This window comes from Ailuropoda melanoleuca, chromosome 4 (genome assembly GCF_002007445.2).
Source record: "Ailuropoda melanoleuca isolate Jingjing chromosome 4, ASM200744v2, whole genome shotgun sequence".
Taxonomy (NCBI): domain Eukaryota; kingdom Metazoa; phylum Chordata; class Mammalia; order Carnivora; family Ursidae; genus Ailuropoda; species Ailuropoda melanoleuca.
In genome coordinates, this window is record NC_048221.1 from 21,214,847 (window position 1) to 21,227,435 (window position 12,589).

The window sequence follows — 12,589 nt, forward strand, 5'->3', positions numbered from 1 at the left end:
CTGGATAATTCCCTCAGATGTCTCTTCCAGTTCCTCAATTCTCCAATGTGGAGCTTAAACTCACAACCCTGAGAGATCAAGACCTAAGCTGAGATCAAGACTTAAGCTGAGATCAAGTCGGCTGCTTACCTGACTGAGCCACCCAGGCACCCCACAATTTTCTTATTTCTGAACCAAATTAAATACAATTAGGAATTCAGTTCATTAGGAGCATTTCAAGTGCTCAACAGCCACGTGTGGCTAGCGGCTACTGTACTGGACAGTGTTACCTTAGAAGCACCGAGAGGAAGGGGCCGCTAGAGGCAAAAGTTGTTTTTGTTGAAAAATGTCTTTATTTTGTCCTCCTGAATTACTGAAGTATAGGTTGTTTTTTCCTCAGTACTCTTCCAAACTCAGTAGCTGCAATTAAATATGCTGTCAGTCTAACTGGTACTCTTTGTAAATAATCAATCCCAAGTACCTCTGGTTGCTCCTGTCTCTTTGTGTATTTCTTTCTACTTATTATGCTTGGTGCCTTGTTCTACTGCCTAAATCTGAAATTTATGACTTTTGAATATTCTAGAAAATTTTTAGTTATAATCTCTTCAAATACTGTCTCTCTTAAATCTATTTTATCATTCTGAAATTCTCCTGTTATGTGTTAGACTTTCCAATTCCATCCTCCTGCCCGTATTTTCCATTTCCTTTCCCTTCTTGGTGAATTCTGGATAATTCCCTCAGATGTCTCTTCCAGTTCCCCAATTCTCCTTCCTGTTATTACAAATTAACTGCTGAGTCCACGCAGTTTATTTCAATAACTAAAATTTTAATTTCTAGAAACTGGACTTGGTTATTTTTCAAATCTACCTGTCACTTTTTTTATAATCTACATCTGACATTTACACCCATTACAGTCTCTATCTGATCATTTCATTAACTAAAATTTTGGGGAAGGACTGGCTAATCCTGCTGTTTGTGGTATTCTACCTCTCACTGATTGTGAATTATTTCTTTGTATATTTAGTAATTTTGTGTATTTAGTAATTTTGGACCATAAGGGTGTTGATGAGGTCCCTGGGCAACTTCAGTGTCTCTCTAGAAGGATTTTGCATTTGCTTTTGCCAGGTGATCTAGAGTACTCACCAGCTGAGGATCAATTTTTATGTTAATTTTTTGGACTGGGTTAAGAAATAATACCAAGTGAATGATATAACCTGAACCCCAAACCTGTATGAGAAAGCTCATGGTTACAATTATTCAGGGGAGACATTTTCACTGTTACCCACAGACCATACTGAGATAGATAAGCTTGCCTTGTCCTTCTCCTCGGTTGGTGGGCTGGTATCTTTCGAATTAATTAGTATGTAGCTCATTAGGGGACCTCGCTGTATGGATGTATGGGTGTCTCAGCTCTACCTCTCCACCTGTGAGAGCCCAAGGCCCTGTCTCCTGACTCCATGCAATTGTCATGGGACCCTTATATGAAGGAGAGCTCCATACCTAAGAACCCCTAACAGCTGGCAGCCAGCGTCGGTTTATAAGTTTCTCACTTCAGCTTTCAGTTTTCCCTCTGATGTTGGCCCACTGAAATGTCCCTTATTCTCTTTTTGGATAAGCTATGCATTTAATATTTTATACAGCATTTCCAAATGTTTGTAGGAGAAAGATTTCCTGTTATGACATTGCTGGACAGGAGCTGAAGGATATTTTCTTTGATGTGTCTATGTCATAGAAGTCCTAGAAGTTTAGAGTCTCCCAAGAATGGTTTTTATAATGCAGTGAGTAACACGGATTTTCTTTATAAATGAAAACAGAAGATCAGCAGATTGGTAGTAATGCATATGTTTAAAACATCAAAAAAACTATGTTTCTTCAACTAATCAAAGATAAAATTAAAACTATCATCAATGTTTTTTAGGGAGAGGTGTCCACAAATTAAACATCATTACATCAACACAAAGTTTTAGCTGGGACAGTGCTACGGATTCCAGTATACTAATCAAAATAAACATCATGACCCACTGATCAGAACTGTTGCTGTTCAGAGTTTTAAAAAATCTGTACTCCGTAAGATTTCTCATTTTTAACATGTATATATTTTCAACTTACCATACCTCAGGCTGCCTAGTAATGGCCCCTATAATATCTGAAAATAATATCTATAAAGATAAACAGAGTCTCTAGCTTGTCATGGTGCTAGTCAGAGGGACAGGAGGAAGGACACTATGGGCCTGGGTTATAAGAGAACATGGATAATGTTAAAATCCTTATGACTCTCTCACCACAAAGATCACTTGGCTTGGGTCCAAGATGGAGACACAGTCTGTAATATTTTATATTTGTAAATGCCTGACAAAATACCTTCACGTATATGATGCCCTTTTAGGATAAGTAGGTCAGATCAGTGGTTTACGTGATTTATCCAAGGTTACAGACCTAAAATGGCAAAGCCTAGGATAGAATTCTTTTCTGAAAATTAAATTGCATGCCAAAAGAGTGTTACCATGGCAAAGCTCCCCCCACCCCCCGGGATATCGTCTGCAGCTTTCGTATCTAGAAATCATTTATAAATTTTAAAAAGAAGACTAAATGAGAGGCATAAAAATTGAATCCAAAGCTCCCCTAGTGCTTGTTCAATTCAGGTATGGCGCAACAAAAGGGTGTGTGAGAGCAGGGGTTCATGCTTTAGACTTCTGCTGTCCAATATGGTAGCCACTAGCCACATGTGGCTACTTAAATGCAAACTGATTAAGTTAGATAAACTAAAAAAGAAAAGAAAACTTCTTGCTTGTACTAGCCACACTTCGAGGGCTCAACAGTCACATGTTGAGTGGTGGCTACTCTTTGGGATGGGACTGACACAGAGCACTTCCATTACCGCAGAGTAGTATGGGTCAGCCTCACTCTAGAATGTGGACTGATGAAGTAAGTAATTTTATTGTGGTAGCTGAGCAGAAAGAATATGGGCTTTGAAGATTTGAATTCTGCCTGTCACTTACAATCTTTGTGATTCTTGAGCAAGTTTCTTAACTTCTCTGGGACTCTTGTTTCCTCAATATAAGTCAGAAGTAAGGAGTTAGGAACTACACTTTTGCCTAATTAACTACGGAATCTGCAGTCTTCCCAACCCTCTCTGCAGCCCTGCATGGGTCTCCTGGCTGCCAAAAGGCCCTTATCAGTATAAAAATACACTGCGTCCAAAATATTCAATAGAATCACCAAACCTAAGCCCCTGGCTAGTGTAAGCATTTTCTCTGTAAGATTTTACCTTTCCCTTTGGGGGGGGGTGCATAAATACAAACTAAAAAATGAAATCAAAACGAAACAATTAGAACAAGAAAAAATTATAGTGCAATTTTCTATTAATTCTAGAAAGTGATTTGAGTGAAAGAAGCCGGATCTGAAGGTGTAGTGAGCAAAATGGGTCAGGTGTCTTAGTGATATTTCCCACAAGAAAATGACAGAAGGGCAGCTACGGAATCACGTATAATTACCTGTATACACACTCAGACACTAATTAACTTTTTGTTTAAAGAACAAATCCCTTAACAACGCAATAGCTTGCAGACCTGACAAGACTATTTTCCACATTTAAGACTAGGCAGACAAAACACACACTCGAGAGAGGCCTTCACACTCCCAGAATCACTTTATGCTGCCTTGTCACTTCTCCCCAATACAGCTGTTCCTTTAAATACTTTCCCCAAGCTCCTCTTGTGCACCGTTTCTAATACACCCACAGTGTTGTACTTGACCTTTTCAGGCCTTTCTCTAGTCTGAAAACAAGCTGATGTGCTCTTGAATTTCTAATTAGCAATATCAGAAACTGTATGGCCCCTTAGAAGATGATTCAGTGCCTCAATTAACTGGGAAACTGGACAACCTTGGTTAAGTGAATTTTCTGTTCAACTAAGGAAGCCTTTGTTTTAGCTTCTTATCGAAAATCTTCCTAAAAAAAAAATGTATTAGTGTACCTTTCTGTTCAAGAATATTCCAATTAAGATAATAAACACTCCTGATGATTTCAGGTCTTATCATGACAACAATTAATCTATGATACTATAGTGGGGTTAAAGTTACAGAAAATTGACACTTCTATGCTGACCCCGGGTTACACTTGAGATATTTGCTAGAGTCTCACAAAATGAAACCTAATATTAGCTTGTTTTCTTATAATTTGCTTTCATTTCTTCCACACATGGACTATAGAAATGTTTCCAGATAATTGAGGCTCTGATTAAATTTTGGTTAATCATGATTTAATTATACTCATATTATGCTGCACTTTCAAATCCACAGGAACCTTTGCTTGTGAAAGAAATACTATGATTCACATCAGGTTTACGCTAAATAGAAACTGAATTCATGGGTCTCTGATGATTTTCCTGACTACTTTAATAATCAAACTTTTCTTAGAAGCAATAGCTAGATTAAGTTTCCAGGTAGTAAAGAGCAGAATTAACCCAATTTCCCCTAAAAAAAACAAAACAAAACTAGAACTGTGTTCCTCTGCAGAATTTCCCCTTCAACAGAGTCTCAGCACAAAGAAAACTGGCATCTGAAGTCATTCTACTGTTAACATTAGTTTAAATAAATCCATCTGAACTTACGGGTTATTAAAAAGCATTTCTAATATGCCCCCAGAAATTAAAATCTCGGAGAGGAATTATCTGGACAAACAGTTCACTGAAAAAAATCGAGAGACTATTTTCACTTAGATACTTAATAGTGAGCTGTGGAGAATTTGGGACTTCTGGCTCTGAAACAGACCTCACCATTCCTCATTCAGGGAATTAAGAGACGCGTAATTTCCAGAGCTTTTTATATTTTACACCAAAGACATTCCTGTGGTACCAGTTACCTTCCAGTCAAGTGAAATCCAAACAGTAACTTTTCCTTTTTAAGTGAGAAGTAACACTTCCCCAGCAATCTCCTTGGATGATAGTTATAGTCGCTCTACTACTGTAACCAGGTCTGGTCTACCCACCGTCAGTGCCAAACAAACAGTCTCTCTTCTGTCCTCGAACACTCATACCTTCAACACCCATACTGAAATACAGGAATTGAGGATACCTTTTTAGTATCTTAACTCCCCCCCCCCCTTAGTACTTTAACTTTTTGAAAGGGCCACTCTAGCTTTGTGGGCTGCATGCAACCATTCTCAGGAGTCTGTCAAATGCCTGAAAGGACCCTGGAACTAGGGAGCAGAGAAGAGGGTTATGATTCTTGCTCTCCAACTGGAGAGCTGCCACTCATCTCTGAGTCTCAGCTCTTTTAACTGCTTGCCTGCCCCACATAGGTTATGGTACCATTAACATTAAGGTAAAGTAGCTCTGAGCCTAGAACTTGTAGCCAGTAGACACTCAATTATCAGACTGAAAAATACCACCACCAGGGCAAAGATACTACTTTCTTTGTGGATAGAAGTATCAGTCCCCATCCTGTATCTCTCGAACTAAGTTCTGTTGCTCAGGGGCATGGGCAGCCAACAATTCAGTGTCCAACCAAAACAAAGGGTGAAACTTAATTTTCGTAAAACAAACAACAGGAATATGATGTAATGCTATTACATGGAAGAGTATATTTAACTAAAACAATATAAAAAGTTACTGTCTATAAGGGTGTTTCAATCTTAGAAGCCCAATTTAAAAGGTCTGATCTTACTAAGAGACTCATTTATAACCTAAGAGTATAGATTATATACATTGTTTTTAGAGATTTTATTTTTTTGTCAGAGAGAGAGAGCGTGCGCACAAGCAAGGGGAGCGGCAGGCAGAGGGAGAAGCAGGCTCCCCGCTGAGCAAGAAGCCCGATGTGGGACTTGATCCCAGGGTCCTGGGATAAGGACCTGAGCTGAAAGAAGATGCTTAACTGACCAAGCCACCCAGGCGTTTCTATATTTTTTATTGTAACTTGAAACTCCAAAAATAACGTGATGATAGAAACTAAAGTCACACAATTTAAATTGTAAATATATGAACCGTAATAAAACAGATATACTCACAGCTTGCATTTCTATACAGAAGAAATGGTTCATGGAGCTGAAATTCCAAATCTTTATTCACTGGTTCAACCAGATTGTGCATATTCAGTCGATTCACAATGGTAAAACCATGGTAAGGAGAGGCTGACCTTAGATTTGACAGAAGAAAGACACCTGTAGTCACTGTTTAATTTGCAGAAATGTTTATTTACTTCTTTATTTCCATTTCAAAGAGTATACACTACTGCATTATACAGTATTATTGGCACTTAAAATTGTAAACAAAAAATTCAAGTTAGATCATACTCCTTCTCTTCTCAGAAGTTTCTAAGGACTTAGTTCCCCAGAGTAAAGGCCAATGCCCTTATTAAGGCCACTAAGGCCTTGGCTGATAGGTGCCCTCCTTGCCTTCATCTCCTCTGCCTCTTCCCTTGCTTCTGCTCCAGCCACACTGAGCTCATCACTCTCCCTACAGGTATGCTTCCACCTAAAGACCTCTGCCTGGACCACTTGCCCAGAATTTAGTTATCTTACCCCCCGCCCCCCACAGGCTTTTCCTCAAATGTCATTTTCTCAGTGACTCTTACCTTTCTCAGGCTCCCGGCCTGCTCTCAAGTTCAATACCTCCAATTCTCTTCTCTTTTTCCCCATACAATTTACTTATTTTTCATATTTATTGTCTTTCTCCACTACAATGTAAACACCATGCAAACAGGGATTTTTGGCTTTTTTTTTTTTTCAGAGAGATCCCAAGATAGACACCTAGTAGATGTTAAATAACATTTGCTCAACAAAAATATCACTTATTTAAAACACGGTACAAACTTGGTTTTAATAATGACTGTACACCATTATAATCATGATTTTTTCTTATACCAAATAGGTCTTTCCATAGTTCTCCTAGGTTACAGAGAAAATGCCTTGTATTCTATGCTAACAAACATCCCTGGTTCTCATACCAGGGTGATTCAGTGCATGATCTTCATATATATATGTATAATACTTCATAGTTTCTCAATCGTTTCTCTGTGTACACGGGGGAGATTTTAGAATCCTACTCTACAGATTAGGAAGTAAACTCAGAATGATTAAGGCCTTTGCCCAAAGTCACATAAATAATGTGACCAGAATTCAGCTGTAGGTTTTCGGACTCCAAATTCAGGTTTCTTCTATACTAAGGTCTCTGCAAAACAATATTCTGACATTGTGGCACACCTTTATCCAAGGTACATAAAATGTTCTCACATTTCCCTGAGTTTCTTTGGTTTCCTTTTATTAGGATCAATACTATGTAAGCCTCCATGAATTTAATTAAGTCAAATCAATTATTATACTAAATTTTGTATTTTCTACAAGTGGATCTGTACTATAAAAATGAGGCCAGGAAAATACTTTCCAAATATCATAGATACCAAGATTCTAACAACAACTGATGAGTTTCTAGAGATTTATAGAGGTAATGAAGAACAATGAAGTAGGTGAAGGGCAAAGGCGCCCCTCCCCCTTTTTTAAAGGAGAAAGATGAAGGATAGGGAACAAAGTGGCAAAGAATGATGAGCTGCTATAGTTACTAGGTAATATCAAAGCACTTACATATGAAGGGAGAAAAAGATCAGTGTTTTTAGACAAGCTCTCAAAGTTGCATGCCAAAATTTAGAGGAATATTTGACAAATTCTTGTTAATTACCATCAATGGAGAAAGGCAATCCTTAAAAGAGAACTCATAATACAAAAAAAAGTGGGGAGAACCTGATGTCAGTAATAATTCCTGCTGAATCTCTAAACTTAGAAGCCATGGGAAGGAACCTGCCGTAGTAGGGAGATCCTAAGACCAAGAAACTCCATGACTATCCTTTCCTGTCAGTTACAAGTTAGGACGCAAAAGTTGCCTAACAGAACAAAAGCTGCAATTTACAAACCAATCACGTTTTAGATAATTAACTCTAAGAAAAGTTGAAAATAAAAAATGTGCAACTGAATAATCCGGGTCTTTCTAAAGGACTCTCAAACTAAGGTGACACATTACTAAGACACTGTACACAATTCAGAACTTTTTCTGTGGGGAGGGGTTCAGAAAAGGGACCGAACCAGAGTCGTAAGAAGAAGAGGGACTGACTTTTCAACTATGTTATTTTATAGAGTTGGTTTATGTATTATATTTTTCTCTATTTATGTATGTTTAATACAGGGAGAGGGAGAAAGGCATCTGTTTTAGACTCGTTCATTACTAGAAAATGTTTTCTATTTTGAGACAGTTTTGCTACGTTCCTAAGTAAGTTCTAGCTCTGTTTATTCTGAATCACACAAAGGCTCAAAGAAGGGACGTAACTTGGTTCGGATCTCACAGCTAGAAATGGATGAAAAAGGTCAGGCAGGAAGGTTCCAAAGACAATAGGGCTGAACCACTTTATATAACACTGTTCACCATTAGATTAAAAATATGTATGTACCATTTTTTTTTAAAAGCTTACCTTCGATATACAAATAAGGTCCCTTCTATATCAGTCTTCTCCTATAATAGACAATGAGTTGATTAGTTTTTTCCCCATAATCCATCCCCAAATGGTCCTAATGAAGAAGTAATATTCATGTTTAAGGTGAAATTACCTATTTTAAAATTAGTCCCTTTAGAACAGGTCAAGTAAGTCTCTTACTCCACAAGCTACTGTTACAGTTTCTTTTGTATCCTTTCTACACTCTGGTTGCATACTAATGTATATACAATGTTCAATCCAGCAACATATCTGTTATCTGCAGCACTTTTCTTTTTAAAATTTTAGGGTGAAAATCTTAGCTCCCCCAGTTTCTAAAGACTATTTGAGAGAGAGGGCGTGCCCACGCATGTGTGGGAGGGGCAGAGGGAGGGAGAGAATATCAAGCAGACTCTCACAACCCTGAAATCAGAACCAGAGCCTAAACCAAGAGTTGGATGCTTAACCAACTGAGCCACCCAGACGCCCCACTTTCCCTTTATAAAGCTAAAATGTCTTATCCAGATTTTTAAATTTTAAAGCCAAGCTTCTGTACAGCAATTCCTTCACTTTTAAAATTTATCGAAGTTAGTATGGGGGAAAAAAAAAAGAAAAAAAGGTTATCTTCTAGGAGAGTTTGTTTCATCATTGGGGGATTTTGGTATATTTTTATGAATAGCAAATTTTGTGGTTTGTTAAGAAATACTGTCAAACACAATTAGTTTTTTATTCTTAGAACTTTGTTGAAGAATCATGAAAACTGAAGCTATACTCTGCCTTAAGGTAATTACAGTAGGACGTATAAATAATTAAAAATTTTAAGCATAAACGAAACATTTTGATTAAAAATACAAGTCATATTATCTTTTATTTGCTGTGACAACACTGACTTAGGTTTTAAACACATACAATGTTTTAAAAAACCCCAAATAGGGGCGCCTGGGTGGCACAGTGGTTGAGCGTCTGCCTTCGGCTCAGGGCGTGATCCCGGAGTTATGGGTTCGAGCCCCACATCGGGCTCCTCTGCTGGGAGCCTGCTTCTTCCTCTCCCACTCCCCCTGCTTGTGTTCCCTCTCTCGCTAGCTGTCTCTATCTCTGTCAAATAAATACATTAAAAAAAAAAAATCTTAAAAAAAAAAAAACCCAAATAATCACAGCAGTTCATAGTTTGGATAGAACCTATACATTTTAATACAATCAACAAATTAGAAAACTTTAAATGCTAGTCATTCCAAATTGGGTTTGTTGGGATATAAATATTTAAAAAATATTTATCATATTGAGTATTGCTCTACCTTAAATATCATAATAAAACTTTTCCTTCCTAAGGGTTTGTAGGCTTTTCTTGCCTTTCAATTGTTAAATTATTAGTATAAAAAATTGGCAATCAGAAAGAAAACTTGCTCAAACACAACACTGCAAAGTTACAAGTCACTGTAAAATAAAGATACAAAAGATTTTGGTTATGCTCTTTGTGCCATTATCCAAACGAACAAAAAATGGCAGTTCATTTTTCAATTCAGATTATTATAACTAGTATCTCATATTTAAAGCAGAACTCTACAATTTAAATTCCACAATACTGAAAGTCTGTGAAAAGCCAGAAATAAAAGTCTGTTAGTCTAAGTTTCTGCTCCCAAGTCTTCACCATTTGTCTGCAATTCACATCTCACAAATTTATATGCAGACCAAACAAAGAAAAATGATTCAGAACAATTCAAACTAAGGCAAAGTCTAAAACAGCTACACTAAAAAAAAAAAAAAAAAAATCTATAATTTTGTTCTTCGTGGCTTTCCATACCTCCTTCTCTTCCAGGAAGTGAAAGAAAGAAGATAAAAGCAAGAGGATTCTGAAAGCTCTTTTCATCTGAATTAACTGTTTATAAACATCAAATGATTTTCACAAAATTACTGATTAAATATAATCTATGTATCTGTTTTATACCGTAAAGGACATATTACAATGGTCTTTCAGGGTTTTGTTAGTATAAGGATTTCATTTTTTACTGAAAAGTGGACATTACTCATTTATGAACTCAATCCAACAAACATTTACAGATTATTTGCCAAAAGTAAAGCCTAAAGCTGAATGACTAAATTATGGAGGGTCAGTTACTAGAAAACCGGAAATTATGTTACTTTTAAACAGAGGCCAACAAGTCAGATAACAAACCCAATGTAACTTTTCGGACCCCCTCCCGTGCAAAAAAAAAAAAAAAAAAAGGCAAAAAAGTACTTAGTCGGAAGCGAGCATTCAGAGGTGACATCACCAGCAGCACAGTTGGAATGAAACACATTTACAGGGTCTCTTTTCCAAAGGTTTCAAGGGAATCCAATTAACATGGAAGCCCATTCCCTAAGTGCCTTGAAATCTTTTCCAAAACTCTGGAAATACAGCGTAGTTAGATAAAAGTCGGGCTTATCCCCACCACCTCTCTTCCAAGAATTGACACTAAGTGGATTTCAAGCTTTAAATCCAAATGACCTCTATGAAGGGGCCTCTTATTTACGTGCCTGCTGGGGGGGAAAGGACTGGTGTTTACTTTATAGATTGTGTATATGTAGTTTATCTAATAACCCTCACAGCTTCAAACACAATCTTTCAGGTGTCTTTCTGACCCCACCGTTCTCATCCTCCAACACGTCTGCAAACAAGGCAGATCGCCCAGGTCTCCGGACCCGACCCCAAAGGACTGATCCTCCTCCTACCTCCCCTCTATCGGCTTGCCCCCCCCCCCGCATACGTTCTGGGCCTACCTCTCTCTCTCTCCTCTCCCCAATTCCCGGCGCCCCTGACACCCTTCAGGGACCGGCCAGTCTCTTCTCCAGTCCCTGGCCTCCCCGCTGCCGCCCTGGCCTCCCGAATCGCCCCCAACCCAGGACAGTCCGCGCGGCCCCTTTAAGAGGCGGCGGCCGGGCGAACGACCTCAGCGGCCTGGCCGCACTCACCCACTGGTTGGCCTTGGGGCAGAAGGTGTACAGAGCGACCTGGCCCGTGAGGTCTGCGATGCTGGTGATGTAGGGGTCGTGCTGCTTCAGGGCCGCTAAGCTCATCTCTTGCCCAGCTCTGCTCAGCGACTCCATCTTGAATTCCGGAGCCGAGCCCCTCCGGCGGGGGCGGAATAGCGGACAGGAAGGTGCCATCGAGGCAAAGTTCCCCCAGCTGCGTCAGCACCTTCAACTTCCGTCTCTCCGCCGGCCGGGCGGCAGAGCGGTACAACAGCTATTGCGCTCCGCTACGTCCACGCCCCCGGGCGCCGCGTTCCGGGAGCGTCAGGTTCCTGACGTTCAAGGGTCTGGGTTGGCGTCGGTGGCGGAGCTGTCAGGCGGGGGCGCAGGCCCTTCCTGTACTCGGGGTAAAAATGCCCTGACCTCGGGATCGAGGCTGTCCGCGAGCCCTCTCCGGGCTCCTGCCGGACGAGGCAGCAGACCGACGCGGGGCCGCCTCGGCCTGCGCACCGGCAAGTCGGGTCGCAGAACGAAAAGCCCGCTGTGGCGGTGCGGGGCTCCGCGGTCGTGGGGGAGAGCGCAGAGAAGCGGGGAGCTGGGCACCCCGAAAGTCACCCCAGATCTCCGAGCTCACGAGATCACGGCCGTCCGCAGTTGGGCGGCTTTTTTGTGAAGGAACGTTTTTGAAAAAAGCCAAACTAGCCCTCTTGTAACTGCACGGGAGTGTGTTGTGCGACCCACTGGGGCTCCTTACTTTGCTCGTCTGCATGTCGCGGAAGTCCTTCCCTCCAGTCTTGGCAGGAGCCCGCGGAGGCGTGCGTGAGCTGTCGTGCAGCGTTTAAGGCTTTCGAAAGATAACGCGTCCTTTTTAGCAAACACGTGTTAAGCATTTTAACACATTTTTAAAGAGGCAGGTACGAGCTAAAGAGTGAAACAAGGCACGGAGACTATAGGGAACTCTGTTCAGCCCACTCGACTTGTTAAAAGAACATTTTCTTACGTGGGAAAGATACCCCAATGGAATCGAATTTTTGAAAGGAAAAAACCCCGTTGTATTTGTATTGTTTATGATTTTTACATCCTAGGAGCGTTTGTTAATGGAAAGAATATAATGTCTTAGATTCTTTTCAGTATCACGTAAGAAGAGTGTATAAATGCAGAGAAAAAATCGTGCCATTCATTTGCTGTGTATTAAGCAAGTATTTAT

The 12,589-nt window shown here is 39.9% G+C and overlaps 1 protein-coding gene across 2 annotated transcripts in view; it reads right to left on the reverse strand.

The window, feature by feature from the left end:
• DCP1A (decapping mRNA 1A) overlaps positions 1–12,180 on the reverse strand; it is a 57,548-nt gene extending 45,368 nt beyond the window's left edge. Inside the window, exons 1-3 of one of the 2 annotated variants that reach the window (XM_002918986.4) lie at positions 11,383–12,180; positions 8,434–8,474; positions 5,984–6,111 (exon numbers count right to left, since the gene is read on the reverse strand). In XM_002918986.4, the coding sequence (XP_002919032.2) occupies positions 5,984–6,111; positions 8,434–8,474; positions 11,383–11,577 (364 nt within the window). In that variant the 5' untranslated portion in view covers positions 11,578–12,180. Of the gene's footprint in view, positions 1–5,983; positions 6,112–6,549; positions 6,725–8,433; positions 8,475–11,382 lie in introns of those variants that run through there. The other variant, XM_034658473.1, reaches the window with a different exon arrangement.
• Positions 12,181–12,589: the final 409 nt, after the last annotated feature.